The sequence below is a fragment of the Rattus rattus genome, chromosome 11 (assembly GCF_011064425.1).
Source record: "Rattus rattus isolate New Zealand chromosome 11, Rrattus_CSIRO_v1, whole genome shotgun sequence".
In the NCBI taxonomy this organism is placed as follows: domain Eukaryota; kingdom Metazoa; phylum Chordata; class Mammalia; order Rodentia; family Muridae; genus Rattus; species Rattus rattus.
In genome coordinates, this window is record NC_046164.1 from 78,661,783 (window position 1) to 78,685,062 (window position 23,280).

A 23,280-nucleotide genomic window follows, 5' to 3' on the forward strand; every position below is an offset into this window, starting at 1 on the left:
CTTCTGTCCCTTTGAGAGGGCCACTTAACTGTACTCTTACTGTGTGATGGGAGACTCTGTCTCTCAGCATCTCGCCCAGGTCTGCCAGGCAGTTTCTGTATTTTGTCTTCAGAGATAGCATAGGTGACACTTTTGACAAATGTACACCACTCTGTAATAAGGACTCACATTTATCGGTGGTCCGCAGAGACTGTCTTGCACTTTCCCGAGCACTTCTGCACCTTTCCCCTCCTATTCCCAAATTCCTACAAGCCTCTCTTGTCACCAAAGTGCTAATCTTAAAATGGCGCCCTGTATTTTCAGGTTCTATGGCAGCCCTACCTTTTGCCAGTGTTAATTGCTATTTAGTTATCCGATCCCACATAAATACTCAATCCCAAAGTTTCCAAACCTTAGTGGCCTGAACAAAGGCCATCTATTCAGCTCAGCGTCTGTAAAATTCTGCTGCTGTCATCGCCACGGGACTCGCCATGGGCAGGAATGAGCATGTGCTGTTGGCTTCTGATAGGAGGAAGACAGATGATTTAATTTAGAATATTTAAGGAAGGAAAATATCCTTCATATGAGTGGGGGAACTTGAAGTGAAAATACTTGCTTTATTAATTGCTGGCCTTGGGAAATGCATTGCATGCCCTGAAGCCACATACTCAGAGGAATGCGACAGGAGAGGTTATAGAGATAGACAGACATACATATGGATCAGTGTCTTTATTATTTATATAATATGTATATATTATGTATACATATTATATGGACATAATATATTAGGATGTAATCCAAATAGGTTTTCTACTGGGAGTTTTAATTTACGAATTTAAAGGAGGCTGGCACAGGCTATAGCGGGGTCAGGCTATAGGAGTAGCCACTACGGTGCGTCTGTACAACTGTGTCTGCTGTGCGAGACAGCAGGGTAAGCCGAGAAGATTGTCTCTGCACAACTCCTTCTGTAGGGAAGTGACCAGTAATGAGAAGCAACGCAAAGCAGGTATTTAGATCAACCGCGGAGGAGCTAAATGGAAATAAAGGACTGGTAACAGGATCCTTTTTCTGGAAGGAAACAAAGCCTGGCTGACATCCAAAAGGGATGCTCAGAGCCTTATGACATGCTGAGAATGCACTCAGGGCGGGTGTGCATGAAGTCTAAGCTCAACTCTGCTCTGTGTTATATCTTCCAGTTGGTCAGCTCAGCCAGGTCCCTTGCGTAACATCAGAGCTCAGGAAGGATGCTGCGTGCATCTCCATTCCTTTCAAGTCTCTTCTATTGTCTCATTCTGTGGTCCAAAGCAAGTGTTCAGGCAGAGTCTCGTGGCCGAGAACCAAGAAGTTGGGCTGTTGAGAAATGGAGGCCCCTTATATGTCCTAGAACAGAAACCTAAGAGCCCAGGCAGATGAGGCATAGCGAGTAGCAGAGACATCGAACTTTCTAGCCCTTTTATCCAATGTCTACCACTAACTTGCTGTGATCAGTGTTCTAAGATATTGTAAATCTAAAATACTCTATTAAATCAAGCAGGCAAAATCAAAATAAAATTCAAAAATTTCTGATCTAGGGTGAGGACTACATTATCTCCCCCATTTCCCTTTTGCCTTCTCATTTGTTAAAATCTTGATATTTGAAGAATGGGAAGCAGTGGTCCCATTAGCAGTTTTTATGACATTCAGCATTTAGTCCTTACTATATTGCCTTTTTTTTCTCCTTCACCTTGCTCATTTCAAGAGGGATATAGGTTTCTTCTCCATGTTCAACAAATGTTCAATTCAATTTATTTTGAGAAATAATGTTCCACGTGCAGTTATTAAATTGAAAGTAATCATTTTTTCTGATCATCTTCCACACTTTAATTTGCAGGTCAAATTTCATTAGCTTACCAACTGAGGAAAAAAATATATATAATGGGCTTCAGTCCCAAATCCTGCGAGACTGTAATTATAAAGCTACATTCGCATTTGTTCTGGGGAAAATTAATCTATTTTTAGCTGTAAATTATATGCTTGAGATAAATATAAAATTAGCAGACTGGAATTGGCTGTCACTGTCAGCCACGAGGGAACAGTGATCTGAGTCCTGCGTTCAGGTGCTGTGGAAGCTTATTGTCACATGTATTCTGGCCCAAGAACCATTTTGAGATCCATCATCTTTTTCTGTTTCAGGTGTGGTACAACCAGAAGGGTTTCCATTCTCTACCCTCCTACCTAAATCATCTCAACAACCTGATTTTATGGCAGAACTTACCTGCCTACACTGCAGACTGGAGACAATATGGTAATGTTATTTTTTTATAAGTGTAAACGAACTACTTTTAATGTAGCAGTATTTTTAAAAGTAGAAGCTTTACTTTTACTTTATACATTAAAATTTTTACCTTTAATTAATTATTAATTAGTAACGAATGGCATGAGCAATGGCGAGCAGTTTCCTATCAGATGCTGCATGCACAAAAATGCAGCCAAGTTCCGAACTCCCTCTGCCTCTCACGTGAAATGTTCCACCTTCTTGAATCTGTGACCTTGGCTGTGAAACTAAAGGTGTTCTGAGATTTTTATTTCAAAAATTGTTCTACAGTTTAATACCATATAGAAGCAAAAAGTAAATTAAAATTTTAAGGACACGGCTGTATGGAACACCGTAGTAGAGAATAAAGATTTCCCTAATGTGTGATCATCGGGGAAGTGAAGATTGTAATTTGATTTATGTTAGCCTCTCATCCCATCAATCACCTGTGTCAACCACCGACTGATTACCTATGTTTCTCAGTTTGGAGAATGGCTCAGGTCCATTTCTAGAATCCAGAATTGTTTTCTTGGTTTAGAGAACTCTACCATCTTTTATTGAATGGATAAGCCATAATTTATCACGTTAATTTAGTATCATTATGAAAACAACAACAACAACAACAACAACAAACAATGGAAGTCTAGAAGCCTTAGCAGCAGCAGGCCACAGCTGTTGTGGTTTGTTTAGCACAGGCTTGCTGAAGCATCAGTCCTCACCAAGGACAGTGCTGAGCAGTTACTCTGAGGTGTCTCTCTTTGTTTGCTTCTAATATCTGCCTCCTCATTTCCTACTGGTTTTCTTTTCTTTTATGTGTATGGGTGCTTCATTTACATGTGTATTTATGTGCCAAGGGCATTCTTTGTCTCACAGGAGGGCAAAAGAGGGCATTGGATCCCCTGGATGGTAGTGGGGTTGCAGTGTGATCCACCGTGTCAGTACTGGAACTGAAACCCAGGTCCTCTGCAAGAGAAACCACTGAGCCATCTCCCTAGCACCTCTACCTTTTTACCTTTACTGGATATTTTTGGTTCCCTTGTGTACACACATGGCAAGTACTCTTCCTCTGCCTTTATCTCCAGCTTGCCAAAAATTTAAAATAAGAGGGATTAGTTTTGTCGCCCTGATATCTAATAATAGTGGATAATATCAAATATTAAAATGTTTATGGCTAAGAGAAGTACAAAACAGTTATACGGTTATTCAGCATAGGGACAGCAGAATGACTTTAATTAAGGGTCTAAACTATATCAGGAACTGCGCTAGGAATGAACATCCATGGTTTCTTTTTAATTTTCATGTCAGAATTTATAAGAAAACGTTTTACAGATGTATCTATTGAGATGAGGCTCCACAACTCTACATTTCGATTTACTGTGGTTTTATGGAGTGGTCCCGATCTACTGCAGAGAGAAGTTTCCTTGATGACAAAGTTGGTGAAGTTTCACTAACATCACTGCCCAAATGTTATCTGAGCAAGGAAGGCACCAATGGATATGCCAAAATATCCCCAAATATCAGGAAAAGCCTGTGAGGCCTCAACCCTTCACAGACTATAGGTTACTGAGGAAAGCTGCAACCTGGAGAGGTAGCCTTCACCAGAGAAGAGCACACCAATTGGTTGTCCATCGTCAAATGGTCAGCTCTGGAAACATACAGACAAGCAGTCTTATATGAAGGGAACTGATTATACTTAGGAATAGATAAGTGTACACATATGACTATATACACTAATTAATGAATATATACTAATAATTAATGAGAAGAGAGACCATGAGTTTGAAGGAGAGAGTCATATGGAAGGATTTAGAGAAAAGAAAGGGAAGGGAGAAATACTGTGATTAAAATATAATTTCAAAACTAAAACAAAAATGGAAGATAGGTACTATTTTCCTACTTTATTGGTCAGAAAAACTGATATTCCTTATAGTCGTCTGTGAGGCAGGTTCTGAGCTAGTTTGGCTGTGGAGCATGGTAGCATCTTGTTCTCACTTAAAAGCCCTCTTCAGATTTCTCTCATGTCCCACTGAAAGGGCATTACTTTGGACAGTCTCCGTCACGGAATATCACAGCGATCTTTGAGTGATGAGCGGTAGTTTGAGGCCAACTGGGCATTCTAGAAGTCAGTATGACAGGCCAAATTCTGGTGTGTTTCTGATTTCAAGGAGTCCAGTTTGACCTCATCATGAAGTTGAACGTGATGAGTTGGTTTTTTCTTTGAAAGGATTTTTTTTTCTTTGTAGACAAATTCTACTTGATCTTGACTGACGCTGCCAGGAGGAAAGACATTTTTAGTCAGCCACTTGACAGTCTTTCGCAATGTTGAGGATACAAGTAGTGTCATAAAAGGAGTAGGAGAGAAAGTACAAGAGAAAGGTACTTCTCACAATGTAAAGGCATTGAGGCAAGATCAGGGTGAAGCTAGAGAAAAGAACTCACTAAAGTTCAAACAGATGGGAGAAAATTTGGGGCACTGGGGAGAGAGACAGGAACGTATTTAAGAGCTAAAATGGAAACTTGGGCTTCTGAGGTTGAATGACTAAAGGCAGAACTGGTGGCCCTCTGAGAGATGTTAGGAGAAAAGGGTACTGCAGACAAGGCCCAGGTGCTCTGCACAGGGCTGATGTGGCGTGAGCAGGGGGAATATACAACAGGGTTCAGAACAACGGAGAGGAGAGATAGAGCAGCCCTGCAACCTTAGTCCTAACCTTACTTTAAAAGTGACAGGGACAAGTAGCCAGGTGAGCAACCTCAGCTTTTGTCTGCAGCCAATGACTAGGTCAGCACATCAGACTGCTACGTGTTCTTCATGGCTAGTGTACTGAAGGGACGCTAACTCTTGTCCCTCCCACTTCCTGTCCACTCCTTTCCTGTTTATGTTGGATATTCTCTCCTCTGACATCCATTGTATTTTTCTGTTTCTACATGAAAACGGTAATTTCGTTTTCACCAAGAGTCTCACTGTTACTTCTTCTAGAGTAACTTCTTCCATTTTAGCTTTGATATGCTCTCTATGGCCTGCAGTTTTCTGCCCCTGGTGTCTGCCAGCCTGTAGTTCGTATCCCCCACTCCCACCCTATGACTCTAGCAGGTCACACCCACTGCTTTCTGGTTTCTTCTGTTCTGACTTTGAACATCACTGCAGCACCTGATGTCAGAGTAGAAAAACTACAGTTCATGGCTCCCCCCAGAGATATATTACAAGAAAAACTAGAAATGAGCAAAAACACCATCCTGGGAGGTATAGAAGTCAAAGATCAACAGAGACCAAACACCCAAACAGAAAAAAAGGAAGGGATTGCATGCAACTTTTGTTTGGTTTTGTCCCAACTACTCTTGGTGTATCGCGTTATGGTTTTGGAGAACTGGTCGTTCAGTTCAAAGTGTGTTCTTGTGAACTGGGAGACAGCAATGTACCCAAGATTGTAAGCGATCTTTTCTACACTGTCTGTTAACTGCCTGAGAGTCTGTTTTCTGTGTCATGATAAGTCTGTGTGTTGTACACATGAGGTTCTGATAACAAACGGTGCAGGAAAAGGCAGAAATCAGTAGATATGGCCTGTTAAAGTCACAAAGGGGACTACAGGCTGTCAGATGCCTGGGCAGAAAGCTGCAGAGTATATGTATGTAGAGCATAGTGCGGCCAAGGTGCTAGAGGAAAGCAGCAGTGAGCTTCTGGGTGAAAATGAAGTATTTCAAGTCAGCATGGCATGGAGGAGAATTGGACAAGTCTGTTTTCAGGAAACAGGAAAGACCTGGGGACCACAAGTACCCACCCCAAGCAATTGAGTGACATAGAACTAAATATACAAGGGAGGGGTGTCATTCTCCCCCAACTCCCTTTATTTGAGATAAAAGTCTTTCCATATGTCACAACTTGACCTCAAATTCACAATTCTGTTTTCTCTTACCAGTTAGAGGTATTGGAGGGCTATGCTACCGTGCCTTCTAGCTATTACAAATGCTTGATTTTGAAAGAAAATATTACAAGGTTTTTCAAAAAATATTTGTTTTGTTATTATTCAGGTATAGTGAGGGCGAGGGACAAGTAGACAATTGACTGTGAATATTGGGTCGTTAGACTCACAAGTTCTAAGGCGTGGATATGCTGCCCACTAGAACCCACACGGGGGACACTGGGGTTGTTCAGGAGACAGGAAAAGGAAATTTGGGCAGGAGACTTTGATGTGGCAGAGCAGTGTCTGCAGGGGGCAGTTTGGAGTTTGGTGAGCAGATTCGTCACTGCTTTGGAGGAGCGAATGCAGTGGGGGGTGTTATTATATGCAGAGTCTGCACCTAACTGGTAAGTGCTTGGAGGTGATTAGGATAGAAGGTACCAGACCCTTGCTGCCAGGACCACAGTCATCCATTGATCCTGTCTGTGCAATCTGTCAGATAACCGGACACCCTGATGATGCTCATCTCAGAAGCAGCTCCTGAAAGCAGTGGGCTCTTCATTTGTTTGCGGAGAAGCTGTTTTAGACTTGAAAAAAAAAAACATACTTATTCTCTGTTATTGGAAATTTCTTTAGAGATATTTTATTTGTTGTCTTTGTGTCAGAGTTTCAATTTTTGACTTGTTTATGCACTCACCGCTGGAAAGGAAGTTTTGTGCAATAAATTGGGAACACAGAGGACAACACCACGGGAGGGTGCATTGAGGGTTGTTATTAAAATATTGATTAAGAACTCCCACTAGCAAAGCTCCAAGCAAAAATGTTCTATCCCATTCCTTCGGTCCTTTCCTCTTGCCCGTTCATGTGGGAATTGGACAGAACTGGATCTATGAGTTTAATATTATAATGAAAGTAAAGCTTAGCCAGGCCGACGGCAGATGAGTCTCGTCCTCAGCTTTTGCCCCAGCAGCCACATAACACAGGGTGCAGGAGCCTCCAGACAACAGAAGGCAAACACACATCTATGAACTACACAGACAATACCGTGTGCTCAAGATTAGTCCTCTGGTAGTTGTGTTGGCAGGTATGGAAAATCTTGTCTTAGAGATGAGGGAACTGCTTGAGTTCCAACCTGTCCGCTTGTAAGGAGGCTGGCGTGTCAGGACCTATGGTGGTTTCTTCTTTCATCCTAGTGAGCTAGCAGTCTGTCTGAGTCCCTCATTTCAAACATGAAACTCACTGTAATACAGTTTGAATTTTCTAGTGAATTTCCATAGAGCCAGCACTGGAAAAGGTGGGTGCCAGCCCAGGCCAATGTCAGTTTCCGGGATGGACTATTTCTTCCTGTGTGTTAGTTCAGTAGGGATTCATCTGCCTAGTGGAACAGGTATCAGGACATTTTGGGGTGCCAAGAAAGTCCAGCTTTTCAGGTGCTACTTGGAGTCAGGTTTGGGAATTTGGGGCTCAACAATAATGACAGGACTCTGCAGTGAAAAGTAAGTCCCCTTCTTTGTTCCTTTTATGTTCACGTCGACAGCTTAATCACATTTGTCATCAGAGACATTTGTCAGAATCCTAAGGGAACCTACATGTCATCCAACACTAAACATGGAATCTGTCCTTTTCTGTATATCACAGTCAGTCAGCAAATCTTGTCCCATTTTGTCCCTGTAACCCAACAGGTACATGTCATTTTTTTTGTTTTTATTTCTATTCGCCTGGCCCTAGGTACCAAGGTTGTTTATCTAGATATTTCTCCCATGGGCAGCCTACCATAGCAGTGCTCTCTGGGTATGTCTGAGGTCAACCTTGGAAAGCATCTTTCTGGACATAGTATTCTCCTTAATTCATACCCTTTCTATTGAGGTAGTGCCTTACTATAAAAACTAGATGGAACTCATCCTCCTCCTGCCTCAGTCTCACAAATACTGAGATTGTAGGTGGCTCCAAGTGGAGCCCTTACTAGTTCCTTTAATTTTTTGCCCTCACTTATTTTTTTTTATTTTGAAACAAGATCTTAGGCAGTTCAGATTGTCCTTCCAACCTACTATGTATTGAGGTTAACCTCAAACTCCTAATCCTTCCAAGTACTGAGATTATAAACATGTGTTACAATGCCAGGGGATGACCTCCAGGCTACCCCTGGTCTGATCCCGTACTCTGTCCACTGAAGTTCTTTTCCAGTCAAAGGTTCAGCAGCAGCCACATTGGGACCCCATGCTGTTTCTCACACATTGGATGTGTGCACATCCAATCACAGCTCTATTTGCATGAAAATTTATTTCTATTAAATATTCATAGACTCTGACTCGCTCACTTTCTGTAGTGTCTTTCAGCAATGCCAAAGTGTTTATCCTGCACTTGGGTCATGTAATGAAGGAAGAAGAGCAAGGAAAGTCTCCAGGCCTGCATGCCCTTCTCAGACCTCCCACACAGCGCCTCTACCACATGCCGAGTTTCTACTAAGTGCTTTTGTCTCCTGCCTCCTCTTTTCTGAAATCATTTCTTTTCTTTTTTTTTTTCTTTCCGGAATTCCATTTGTATTGATTCAACAATCAAAACGCAATCAAGATACTGACATTTTGTTGGAAAAAGTGTTTCTAAAATGTTGAAATTGCCCTTCTTATCCAATACTGAGAAATTTCGGTGCCTCTCATATGTGTGCTGGGTGAAGCCCGTGCATCTAAATAGCAGTGCCTGAGATCTGACCTTATCCTTTCCCAACCCTTCTCTTGTGACTTGGCATCACTAGGCTTCTATGTGCAGTGGATTACTGCCCCTGGGGTCTCTCAGCCAGGGATCTTTCCTCACTGTCCAGCACCTTAACCCAACATTGTGCATTTCTGCACAACTGCCAAGATCTGGCTCAGGTGTGACTGAGCTCCACTGACGGTCTTCCACCTATCAGGGTAAGTTAATGGTTCATCTCTCTTGCCTTCAGGTAGCAACTTCTAAAATCAACTTCTTCAGCCAACATTCACATACCATCACGAACACCTACAGAGATTATGACAACTATAGGTTGTCATTATCTATTTTTGGTTTTGTAGCTTTGTGACCTGATAATTTGTAGTATCTTTCTGCACCTGTTCTTATTTCATTTAACATAATATCCATCAATCCGTCCATGTTGCCCGTGACAATATCTCATTGTTCTCATGCCTGAATAATAGCACTTGGTATAAAAATACCACTTCTCTTTTTTTGTCTATTTGTCAGTTGATAGACACCTAGGTTAATTCATGCCATGTCTTTTGTGAGTAGAGCCAAGGTCAACACGAAAGCACAGATGTTCCTTTGATGGACAGCAGGACTGATGGGTCACAGGGCAGCTCTACTGTTAAGTTTTTAAGGAGCACCAGCGTTATTTTCCAAAACTGCTGCCCAACCTTACTTCACCATCCGTGTGTTGGGCCCCTTTTTCTTCATTCTTCCTTAAGCTTATCATTCGTCATTTTGACATAACCTCATAGTCCTGCTAACAGGACTCAGGCCTTACCTCCCCATGGTTTTCCCTTTTGTTTCTCTGATTTCTGGTGTCACAGATTTTTTTTTAAATTTCATATGCTATTGGTAGTACATGCATGTTTAAAAATATTGAATTTTAAACCATTGTAATTGGTTACTTTTTGCTGTTAGTTATTTGTGAGTTCTTGACATGCACCAGTCATCAAATGTATGGTTTGAAACATTTTTTCTCTCATTTTGTAGGCTTTGTTTTCACTCAGTTGGTCATGTTTTCCCTCTGTGGAAGTGTTCTCATTTGACGCCATCCTGCTTGTCTATCTTTTGCTTGTTTCCTGTGTATTTTGTATCTTATAGTAAGTCATGTCCAGTTCAGTGTTGGAAAACACAGCTTTCACCCTTTATTCTCTAACCCTTTTATGGCTTTAGGTTTTACTGTTTCTGAAGTGATCTTTGAATATGGTTAGAAATAGTTTTGTTTCTTTCCTTTCATAGGAACACTCAATTTCTCTACTTCCATTTAGTAAAGAGATTGCTTTTCCCCCAGAGTATGTTCTTTTCTGTTTTTTAACTGTTGATTACATTGTTTATTGTTTATTGTGGTGTTTTTTATGTGGGTACACATGCTATGATGCAGATGTGGTCACAGGACAACTTACAGGAGTCAGTTCTCTCCCTCTACCATGTGGGTCCTGGAAATCGATCTCAGATCACTGGGCTTGGTGACAATTACCTGCTGAACCATCTCTCCAGTCTGCATACTTTATTCTTGGCAGCTTTGTGTATGTATATGTGTGTATACACATACATATATGTATAAGTATACATATACATACACACATATATATTTGCACACACACACATATATATTAGCTTTTTGGAGTCAAATAATATGATGCCTTTAACTCTGATCTTTCTGTTCAAGATTACTTTGGATATTTGGGGTTTAATATGAGTTTATATGATTTTTTTTTCGTTCTCTTTCTTCTTCCCTATCAGTGACTTTCTTTTCGAACTCCATTGATAAATTGCACCTTAATAGGATTCTAGGTGCCTCAGGAAGGAAAGAGATGGGTCTGCACACATGGAATGCTAGGTAATGAGGCAAAGATGAGGTAAACTAGGGAACAATGAATATAAACATGGGGGTATTTCTATTGTTGCTCTCAACAGAATAAGATACAGTCAGTATCTAGTAATAAGCTTCCTCAGTTCACAATAAGAAAGAAGGAGAATGAGATCAAGATATTCTCTATGGAAGGCTCTGAGCAGATGGGGTTAGTGGGTTCTACAAACTCATCTACAGATGTGACCTTTGATTCAGTCACAGCTGTGTAGGCAATGATCAGTATCCTGCTGGGCCTGGCTGACAATGGGGACAGTGAGTTCTTTGTATCCTACAATGCATGTTCAGTCTGATTGAGACAAAGTGGTTGTGGTGACTTCCTTCTTGGTTGTAAGGGCTCACAATGGCCAGAGACCCCTGACTCTATTCCTTTAAGAGTTTTGGCTTGATAACTCATATTGGGTGGAGAATCAGTCCATCTCTGACCCAGGTGAGGCTGATCCAGGTGAGGTGGCCATTGTACATGGCTTTTTCAGATAAGGTGTTTAGGATCAGCAGTCTTGGGTGAGGATTGCCAGTAGTTGGCTGAATGGGGCAAGGGTAGCTACAAAGGTCTCCTTTAGTCGGGCCACCCTTCTTAGGTTCTCTGTTGTGCCTGTCATTTGACAGCTCATTTGAAGTCTTCTGACAGGCCCTGGCTAGATACATAGAAATCATGATTACATGCAGGATACACTACTTTGTGTTCAAGTCTTTTGGTCCCCAAGAGGCCACCACCTGCTTAGCACCTCTGAGATTCCTCCTGTGGGTCTGTTGTGTTGATTCTGTGGTTTGAGGTTATGAAAAGGAAGATCCAGAAGGAATAGAACTTCTTCATCTTGGAGGGACATAGAGTTTGACCCTCAGTCTTTAGCCTACAGTCTCAAGAGCACACAGTGGAATAACGCTAGAATATGGACAGAAAAAGAGGTTCACTTCAAATTCTGTTGCCCATGATACAAACAGGCAATGAGGACATCCTCCTATCGAAAGTGGCTGAAAAGTTATATCGTTGATATATTGTTAGCACAGGTAACTATTTGAGCTGTTAGCCAAAGGAAGGTCACAGGACCATTGGACCCATAGAAGAAAGAAAACTTGGGTGAGCATGGATTCCAGCACAGCATACCAGTTATGCGGATATTTCACATGGAGCAAAAATATTGATGGAACACCAAGAGTGAGCCATGGAAATGAAGACATACGACATGAAACAGAATTCAGTAATACTTGCTGTGTCCAAAGACATTTCTAAAATAAAAAACTGTTTGCATGTGATTGGTTTTGAATTAGAATTTAATATAATTTTTTACCTCACCTTTTGTTTGTTTATGTTTGTGTGTGAAGGTATATGTTTGTACCTTACTTCTAAATTCAAGAGCTTGTCATGCCACGGTTACTTGTAATGTCAGTAATGGTGATAATTAATTTTAATATTGAGGAGAACACGCACAACATCCAATCCCGGAGATATTAAGAGTGGGAAGAGAGGGTGAAAACTGCAAAAATGCCACTTAAGAGGAGCACTCTGGATGTCTGTATTAGTTTTTGTCTGTTCCTGAAGATTTCTGGTGACTCTTCAAAGCAGGAATTCTTCAACCTTTATTGCCTGTAAAAACTTTAAACTTTACATGGCCCCTGCCATTTAAATATACAAAATAGATGTAAAAGCCAAACACCTCCTTATAATGCATTACAAGACATTTTAAAAGAGTTCTTGGGTATATATTTACACCTTATTAAACATGAAAGAAATTAACATACTAATGAGATCTAGGTGCATTTACTTTTTACCTAAAGAATTAAATCCTGGCTAAATATCTGATATGTCAGGTCAGAGAGTGACTGCAACACATTTTATAGTTGATCAATATTTTGTTTTTATAATTGCCAACATTGAGAGTGCCACTTCATATTACTATGTAGAACAAAAATGAGAGAAGAATGTTGAGGGCCATTTCGGAAATCGTTGGAAATTCTGTCCAGATTTCAAGCCAAAATTGAATTAACATTTTCAAATGAAACTCAAGTCAGCAACTCTCAAACAATTTTAAAATCAAACATTCTAACATAATTCAACCTGAAGATATGCTGGTTTTATAATCACCAGATGAGGACGGGTAGTAAGAAAGTATTAAAAGTCTTTGTTTTTAATAATTAAATATTTCTATTTCTATAAGAAATAAATCTTCTACATTAGTAAATATACCATTATTTATTATTTTCAATATTCTCAAATCTGAGCCAACACATCTCAGGCAGGCTCTTTTGTAGTTTTGTGTTGCGGGGGATGCACAGTGAAAAGTGTGCAAGCTATGTGTTCAGAACTAAGGCTACCTTGAAAAATTTTGATGTTTAGTCCTAATTTTCAACTTAACATAATCTAGAACCACCTAGAAAATCTCAAGGATTATCTAGGTCAAGTTGGTTTGTGAACATGTTGTGGGAGATTATCTGACCACCGTGAATGGTGCCGTTCCTTAGGCAGGGGATCCTGAACTGTATAGAATGGAGAAAGTTAAGTCCTAGTTTGTATTTATTAAGTCATTTAAGTCATTGATTTTTGATCTTGACTATATACGTTATGTATCTAGTTGTTCTAATTTTTTTTTACAATGTTAGATTTTTAACTGGGAACTGTGAGCTAAAATAGACCCTTTCTTTCCTAAATTACTCTTTTCAGGGTATTTATCTCAAAAAATGAGTTAGTGAAACATGCATGACATAGCATGAAAATCTCAGATTTCTTATGTTTCACTCTGAATTAATTAAATTTTGACTATTTGCATGTTCAGAAATCTACTTTCTTTTGCCAAAGTTTCTATTACCTTATACGGCCTCGTGGGGTTGTGACCCACAGTTTAAGGAATAGTGATTTAAAACTTTTCTATACATATTGAGGTTAAAGAAAGCCTTTTGATGTAAATGTTATGGGCATCTGGGCATTAATACTTCCAAAGATATATATTTATAAAAGTAATGAACCCTGAAGGGATGACTTGAATTGCAATGCTTTAAGTATTTCTCTATCATAATGGATGTGGGACAAAAGCACAGATGTGCATTTTTATAAGTGACAAACATACAGTCTAGAAAACATAACAGATGCAGCCGTAATGAGAACACTAAATGAGAAAGCTAATTTTACACATTTGTACATTGCTGTGGGCCAATTCTTAGAGGGAAAAAGACAGACGATGAATGATAAGAATAATCAAAGAAAGATGATTCAAGTGTCCTCAAAACGCACATGTGAACATCATCTTTGAAAACCTTTGAAGTGATGTTGACAAGAGAGATGAACGCCATCATCTCTATTGTGCTGCACAACCATGGCCCTTTGCTTTAAGACCCTTGGCCCTCTTATCAGCCTCATCAGCCCCAGATTCTCTCAACAGCCCAAGATGCTTTCACCATCCCATTGTTACCTAAGAAGAATAGTGAGTGACAGGAGACAAAGAAAAATAATACCCCAATTACAGGGATTGTTCCTTGTGATAATGTAGCATCCACACTAGGACATCAAAGGCTACAAATGATGTTTCTGGCCTCATAGAAATGGGATTAAATGGAGATTCAGAAAATTGGAGTTGCACCTTCCATTCTGCTTCCCATTCTGCTTGAAGTCAGGTCAATCAGGGGAATTTTCCTATGCTGCTCTTCTCTCTCTGAATTCTCCTTCCAATCCCCAACCCTTTGACTGCCCTTTCTCCACAGCTGGTCTCATATAGTAGTTGCATTAGATGTGATTCCTGCTACTGGTCATAACAAACCCCATCCCTGGATTTGTGGGAAGTGGTCTGATTCCTACCGTTGTACTGTGTGAGGTTTGGGAAATGGACTGTACAGTTGGGATATGTCCCCTGGTGGTGCAGCCTGAACGGATTTGAGAGTCTCGGGAGGCAGCCATCTTCCTGTGTGTTTGTAGTTCTTTTCCCTGTTCATTATTCTCTTATTTTTTGAGGAAATGTATGCATACGCCATTTATTTAAATAACTCCAAACCTTTTCCGGACTTTATAAAATACACATAAAATCTTACATTCAATTTAAAGCAGTGTTAGTTTAATTTTAAAATATGTTTAACCTTGTAGAAGTGCTACAAAAACAAATAGGATTCTGAAAAAAAAAATGGTAATGCGATGGTGAGCCAAGTTGCTATAAAAATGAAAAAGTCACTTGGTGTTTGTAGACCCAGACACCACATGGGTTTCAAGCATATATACTTAGGTCCATTGTAATCCTCAGTATTGCTAGAATATCCACACTATTTCATGGTGCCTTCTGCGTGACTTCCCAGAATATCATAATGGCTTCTCTGTGGTGAGAGGTAATGTTCTCAGGGATGGCCTACTTGTCTGCCTATTACAAGACTCCTGCTAGCTAGCTTGGCAACACCTGAGTGAATCTTCTGGCCTGAGAATGAGCAGCATCAAATCTTTGCTTGATTCTTGATGAATCACAGTTGGCGTCTAGTGCTCTAGTTTCCGCATGCAGGTTAGAGCGCAAGCAGAATATGTTATTCTGGATGTGGTTTTGTAAAAGCTGGCAGCAAGTACTGGCTTAACTACTGCTCTGACAGCAATACCAGGGTTTTCTGTTCGAAACCTTAAAACAGAATGACCTTTGCTGTGTCTTGAATTTTTTAATTTAGTTGTTTTACTTATTAACTTTACATCCCACTCACTGCCCCACTCCCAGTCCCTCCCACCCATAATCCTTCTTCTCTGAGTGGTTGGGGACCCTTCTGGGAGTCCCCCTTCAAAACCTAATACGTCAAGGCTCTGAGAGCCCAGGTGCTTCCTCTCCCATTGAGGCCAGACAAGGTATCCCAGAGAGAAGAATATACTCCGAGTACAGGAAACAGCTTTTGAGATAGACCCTGTTCCATTCCAGTTGTTTAAGACCTACGTGAAGACCAAGCTGCACATCTGCTACATATGTGTGGGGAGGTCTAGGTCCGGTCCTAGTATGTTTTTCATTTTTTATTTTTTGATTGGTTGTTCAGACTCTGAGAGTCCCAAGAGTCCAGGTTAGTTGACTCTGTTGGTCTTCCTGTGGAGTTCCTATCCTCTTTGAGTCCCACAATTCTTTCTCTTATTCTTTGATAAGAGTCCCTAACCTCCATCCACTGTTTGACTGTGGGTGTCTGTAACCATTTGAGTCAGCTGCTGAGTGGAACCTCTCAGAGGACAGTAGGCTTCTGTCTGCATCCATAATTAAGTATTATTAATAGTGTCATGGATTGGTGCTTACCCACTGTGATAGGTCTCAAGTTGGGCTGGTTATTGCTTGATTTTTTCCCCTCAGTCTCTGCTCTATCCCCCGCACCTGCATTTCTTGTAGACAAGATAAATTTTGGGTTGAAAGTTTAATGGGTGAGTTGGTGTCTCCATCACTCCATTGGGGTTCTTGCTTGGCTACAGGAGGTGGCCACTTCGCTTTCCAGATATCACTCACATTGAATCTTGGGTGCCTTCCTTATCCCAGGTCCCCGTCTCCTCCTGAAGATGCCTCTACCTCCTCACCCGTGTCAGTTGCAGATTTCCATTCATTTTCATGGTCATCTAGCCATCTCTCCTGTCCTCCCCTGAAGAAGCTCGAGTCTCACTTAGAAGTGAGCTTAGAGTCTCACTATGACTATGATTTAAATAGTCATAAGTGGCAGATTTAAATAGTCATAAGTTCCAGTCATAAGAAGGAACTGGGAGGGAGGAGGGATGTGGAGCAGAATGGGGGTTTAAGATCAGCTGCGTCTTGATTTTTAAGAATATTTCTCAGTTCTATGGTAAATGCCTAGGGATGGCTATGAAGTGGGATAGGAGGAAATGGTAACCAGTATTTGTTAGGCTAAAATTTAGATACTTTAAAAACAGATACATGACAATATATTATGCTTACTTATGGTGTACCACATGATGCTTCAGTACGTGTACGCTTGCATGATTAGACCAGGTAAAGCAAGTATCTACTTATACATCTTGTATTATTATTGAAAACATTCAGAATTCTGTGCTCCAGCTGTTTGGAGTATTACAGCTGCACTAGGCTCTTGTGGACCTGAGTGCAGTCTAAGTCCAACTTTTCCAGGGCATTAAGATCTCCTATAGAGCCATATGGAGGTACTGTATAAATATATACAAATCATAGAACTCTAAAGCCATTATCAAATGAAAATTTGTGATCCTGTGGAGGAAAGGGGGAATCCTAGTCCCAACAGTGATTTGTAGCCACTCCAGTAATTTGTATTTCTAAGGTCTAGAAGGAGGCAGCACCAAGGGAGGTTTGTTAATGTCCCTGTGCAAAGGAGGGAAGGGCAGGATATTATCTTCCAGGGGTGTGGTGGTGGGGCTTCTCTTCTGGAGCTCATTGCATGTAAATCAGCTACTCGTCTGCTGCCTTGTAAGGTTTGATGGTCTATGCATGATGCTAAGAACACCGTTTTCTGCCATGATTGTTGTATAGATGCCCCGTTTTCAGTGTTATTGTACCTTGGTGGGGGTCTGGTTGAGACAATCATAGACCTGAGCTCTGCTGATGTCAGGAGCGAGATCTGTGCTCAGGAAAGCAGAACCCTTCCTGTGATCTTGAAATACCAGGTGTGTCAGGCTACAGCATTCCTTGAAGTTCCAATCTCTTCTAAGAATTCACATTCCAGAAACTTACTTGCAAGGAAATATTCATGTTATGTTGCTTCCCTAATACAAAGTTTCATCATCTGAGTGCCAAACAGGAAGGTGCGTTATGCAAATATCTTGAATATGGCCAGGCACACTGGGGAGTACTAGCCACAGAAGCAGTCAATCATTTCACCAGTGGGATGGGAGAGCAGATTGCCCTCGCTTCCTGCATTAGAACTCTAAAAATGACACCAATCCAGGAAATATGCCACACTGAAGGACAGTATATTCACAGTGTAGAAATGAGGGGACAGAAGAAAGTGATTAGAGAACCACTTTTAAACAGCACAACTCTGATGGTTTAAGGTAAGCACAGATAAGCATGAATGCTGGTCAAGCACAGATCTAGCCTTGGTAGCTTCGCATTTTATCATTGCACCTTCTATGGGAACATTTGCAGCTTTTGTGACAAATGTGCAGAACAGGAACATTTGGCCTCCAGTCTGTCTTCTTCCTGCTGGATGAAGGTTAGGAGATCAGAAATGTGTGGTGGTGAGAAAATGGGTTGCGGTGTGCTGATGGAGAAATGATTTATGGTATCTGTAGCTGTTGCCTGGAAGTCCAGCGTGTCACAGCAAGCTGTCAGCCTCTAGAAGGCATCTGAGACGCTTGTGTTTCAGGCACCCCTTCTCAAAGGTCCATGATGATGTTGGTGTGACAGAGCTTCTCTCAAAAATATATACACACACAGCTTAACACACACACTTAGGCATATAACACATGACCCCAGCTTGTATTGTCCTAAGTATTTGTCAGGATTAGTTTCAGGGATCTTTGATGCTCCATAGATTCTCAAATGTCTTATTTCAAATGCTATTGGTACAATATTGGCCTGTAACTCAGGCTTATTCTGCCACATAATTTACATACTCTCCAGGTGCCTGAAAAGACATAACAAAATAAAAATGCTATCAAATAGTTTTCATGCCAAACTGCCTAGAGAATAATGAAAAAGGAAATATCTATGCACACCAGTACGGATGCAGGTTTTTCCTGGACATTCCTAGTGCATGCTCAGTTGAAGCTGTGGGTGTGTAAGCCGTGGGTGAGGAGTAACTATGATGCCCTTCTGAGTGACAAGTGCACGTTTCTTCTCATAAGCATGCACAGACCGAGGATTTGAGGACTGTCATTTTTTTTTCATGTACATATGTGGTAAGAACATTTAATATCTGTCCCATCAAAGATAATCAACAAATCATTATTTCTAGTCACCATGCCTGTCTAGCTCATCAAAGATAATCAATAAATCATTATCTCTATTCATCCTGCTTGTATATCTGTTCCTAAAATTAATTCATATATATTATATATATTATATATATAGTAATGTTTTTCGCACTCAGTCTTTTCCACACTTTGCTTTTATATGTTTGACTTTTTTTTATTCACTTTACATCCTGATCGATGTCCCTTTTCCTGGTTCCTACCTCTGGCAGTCCCTTTCCTCCATACCCACTTCTCTTAGAAAAGGGAGCACTCCCTGGGTAGCCTCTATTATGGCACTACAAGGCTCTTCAGGGTTAGGTACATCCTCTCCCTCTGGAGCTAGACAAGGTAGACCAAGTATGGACAGATGAAGACCAGGCTGCACATCTGCTACACGTGTTTGTGGAAGTCTAGGTCCTGCCCATGTATGGTCTTTGGTTGGTGGTTCAATTTCTATGAGCCCCAAGGGTCCAGGTTAGTTGATTCTGTTGGTTTTCCTGTGGAGTTCCTATCCCCTTCGGAGCTGTCAATCCTTCCCCCAACACGTCCATAATAGTCCCCATGCTCCATCTAAGTTTTGGCTGTGGGTCTCTACATCTATCTGAGTCAGCTGCTGGGGCGGAGCCTCTTAAAGGACAGTCATGCTAGGATCCTGTTTGCAAGTATAACAGAGTATTATTAATAGTGTCAGGGATTGGTAAAAGACCACATAGTTTTTACTTTTGTGCTTCTGAATTATTTTATGTATATGGTATTTATTTTGGCAATGTTTTTGCGAAAAGCAGGATTTCCTTTTCATTAAAAGTGGTTGAATGTTATACTAAAATATGTGTGTGTGTGTGTGTGTGTGTGTGTGTGTTTGTGTGTGTGTGTGTGTGTGTGTGTTGTGTATCTGGATTTATATCCCAAAACAACACATTTTTCCATCTATCAATCTGATTATGGACACTGGAGTTGTAGATTTATCTTGGTCTTCAAGAATGATGCTGCAGTGACCATGATTTGCAGATATCAGTATGGTGATTTTATTCCTTGGGTATGATTCTACCAGTCCATTAGTGGGGGTTCTACACCTTATAGTATTTCTAGTTTTAGTTTTGAAGCACCTCTCCCATACTCATAATGTCTCATAATGATTGTTCTAATTTACGTTCCCATCAGCAAGTTTTTAAGAAATAGAGGCTATGGTAATTAGCTTGACTGGTAATCTAATCATTTCACCACATATTTGTATGCTAAAAGTGACACTGTAAACTTGATACACAGAGATTCAGCTTGACTTAATGATGGAGTTGTGCCCTGATAAAATCACAGTAAGTTGAAAATGTTATAATTGAGAAATTCACATAACATAAGTAACAGACTAAAGATAACAAGTTTGTGATCCCAAGTTATGGAGGGTGGGTCATGGTGAGTGGCTAGGCTCTGCTGCTCAAATTACTTGCTGCCCAGCATGACCAGAGCATGGTACCAAATGTCCATAGCCAGCAAAGGATTAAAATTCAATTTTGAAGTGTGATTTCCACAAAGCATATTTTATTTCTGCAGTAGTGGAGAATTGAAAATTCATAAAACTACTCTAAGTCAGGGACAGTCTTTATACATATTTTATTCATCTGTTTTACTTCACTAAAGCATGACGATGTAATAACGATTTCAAAAAAAAAAAAGAAATTAATTTCTGAATAGGAGTAAGATGGAATGAGATGTCAATGGGGCCTGGACCAGGAAGTTGAAGGCAAAGTAAAAATGCATCAGGGTCAAGGAAAATGATACTAATCTCAAATGGAATCAGTGGAAGAATTTTATACTTTATGATAAAATGAAACTGTGTGCAGGTAAAGGACATGATTGTTCTGTTTTTCTACCCCTGTCTCCCTCTTTCACGCATGCTCTCTTTCTTTTTTTTTAGAGAAATGCTCTCCAGCTTATTGGGCTGACATACATGCTGAGCCTGAGTACAGGTAGTCCTAGAGATGATATGAGGTCAGGGCCATCAAGACAAGATGGTGCTATTAGCATGAACACCATTACTCTGTGTGAGGGGGCAACGTGGAAGTAGGAGGACTTGGAAGTTAGAGAACTTGGAAACTTGAACAAATGTGGGAAAGAAAACTCAGGAGTGGACAGGACCTCAATTTGGCTCCTGGGCAACTGGGATAATGGGAATCCCACAATCTGATGATGGCCTTTATTTTGAAGGTCACAAACATACAGGTTACAGGTAACAGGATGTGTGCAGAACACATTTAACTACATGATGGTTGAGATCCCGTTGGTCTGAGGAAGTAGGTTGCAGAGAACACTGGAGAATTATGGCAGAACACATAAGAGAAGAAACATCTATTTATTCGGAGGTTCTAGTTTGTCCTCTATTGCTGTAAACAAAGAGAACAAACAAAACCAACTTGGGGTAAGGAATAGGTTTATTTAGTTTATACCTGTAGATAAAACCCCATCACCGAGGGAAAGCCAGGGCAGGAGTTTAAACAGGAAAAACGAAGGAATGCTGCTTGCTGACTCACTGGTTCATGCACAGCCAAACTACCTTGGACATTCCAGATTTTTCACACAGGAGGCTGGGCCTTCCTCTGTCAATTAGCAAGCAGGCCAATCTAATCTAAGTAATTTCTCAATTAAGGTTCGTTCTTCCCAGGTAGCTCTGCTTTGTGTCAAGTTGACAAGTTCTAGTCAATTTACTGGATGTGCTGGTTCCACAAACCTAAGTCTAGAATTTTTGGAAGTTGATCTAGGAGGGCAAAATATAATAAGACAGGACTAAACACTAGACCTTTGTGTTTGCTCAACTTCTGGGAAAGGGGAAATAGGACAAGATGTTGAAATAAGTCATGCTATCAATAATAGTTCTCAGTGATATCTGGTAAGTCCAATGGTGCGTTCCTCAACAAGATCACCCTTAGTCCAAGTATCAGCTACATTGCAAGGGTCCTGGGGGCCTTTATGCCCTCGCAGCCTGGTTCTGAATTTTAGGAGTTGCCATGACCTTGTTAGATTGGATTATTTACTAAAACCAGTCAACAGAGATGCTAGAAATGAGGTTAGGGAAGATACCTACGGAATCAACATGATACCTCCCATTGCTTGAACTATATCCTGCCGTTTAGCAGCCAGAGGGTGGGTAAGCTTCAATATCTAGAGTTTTATAGATGTTTAGTTGATTGAATAAAATCACTATCTGTGTAACTGAATTTTTGTCTAACCTTGTCTTCTCCCCAAAGATTGGAGTAGAACCAGTGCTGTCAACCTCTAATCATGTTTTATTTTGTTTCAAACTTGTTTCTTTGAACCAAATTCTCCTCCCAAGCCATTTTAGACCAAGACTGTTTCCTCCGATATGTGATGATACTATAGCTACTGGAATAAACTTACATACTTCATCTTGCCCCAAAGTGGTATATACGGGTGGAGAGGGATGTGCTAGTTATGGCACTAGGATACTTATGACAGTGGACAATTAAATGCGTGACAAAGGAGCATAGTGCTTGTGATGTGACACATGTGAAATACATGATGGTTATGTTTGACAAAGCAATAAGCACTAAGAACAAAGAACCTAGCACATACCAGTTTAATGGCAATGGTACCTTTGCTCTTTTTCACTGATAATGGATTGGGGGTAGGCAGAACAGCCAGGAGACAGCTCTTGAGTATCTTGAAGATGAGTTCCCAAAGGGACAGGCCATGAAGCTCACGTCTCAATTTGTTTTTCACAGGGATCACACTATACAGCCATCCATACGGAGGGGCCTTGCTGAATGAAGACAGGATGTGAGTGGACGGGGAAACGTACAGAAGGAAATCTCTAACATGCCAAGGAGTGATTTTGATTGCATTTCAACATTTTTTCAGGAGAGATACTGTCACAGATAGCTTTAAAAGGGGAAGTGAAAATGGCTGGGCAGAAAATGGGTGAAAATACTATTCAGCTGTGGTTCTCATAAAAGAAATTGTTTTTTATAAAAAGAATTGTTCCTGTAGCCTCTGGATAGTACACATTCCAGAAGGACTATTCACCTTAACAACATAAAACGCCACTCACATAGGTAAACATGCAGAGCCTCCCTGAACATTTTTTCATGTGTAACTTAACTCACAGTCAACAAGAAGTGTGAGTATTGTTGCCTTGGTGCATTGGGGTCTACATTTAAGTGTCACCAGTTGATACAAGTACATTTTCTCTGCCCTCATTCTCTTCCCCATCTCCATTCTGTTCCATATAGCTAACATCATTTAGTTTAAAAAATCAATGATAAAAATATTATTTATACAATCCTCTGGCCTGCCAAGTGGAGACCATATATCTTCATGAGTATGCTCTCCTTAAATAAGCAATGAAACAGAAAAGGAGAGCTTCAGTTTTCCTTGTTACCTCTATTGTTGGTGAGTTCTATCTCAGTTCTGGGGCAGGCTAGCTGATGACTGTAATATAACAAGGTGTGATAGACAGAAGGCATAACCTAATGAGTGCTGTGTGGTGAGATGTTAATTATGTCAGACAGCTAAAAGACTGCTTGTGTCTACCCACTCCCAGAGATAGATGGAATGGCCAGTGGCAATGCTTGACTCTACAGATGGTTCTCCAGGTCCACCTTGTCAGAGAGACTGCATGGTTTGATCATGGTGATATGTGGCC

General features: G+C 40.7%; 1 protein-coding gene across 1 annotated transcript in view; it reads left to right on the forward strand.

The window, feature by feature from the left end:
• The window catches only part of Abca13 (ATP binding cassette subfamily A member 13), a 564,237-nt gene that overhangs the window by 429,192 nt on the left and 111,765 nt on the right, over positions 1-23,280 (forward strand). The window contains exons 48-49 of the mRNA XM_032916398.1: positions 2,152-2,263; positions 22,361-22,415. Of these exons, the coding sequence (XP_032772289.1) occupies positions 2,152-2,263; positions 22,361-22,415 (167 nt within the window). The remainder of the gene's footprint in view (positions 1-2,151; positions 2,264-22,360; positions 22,416-23,280) is intronic.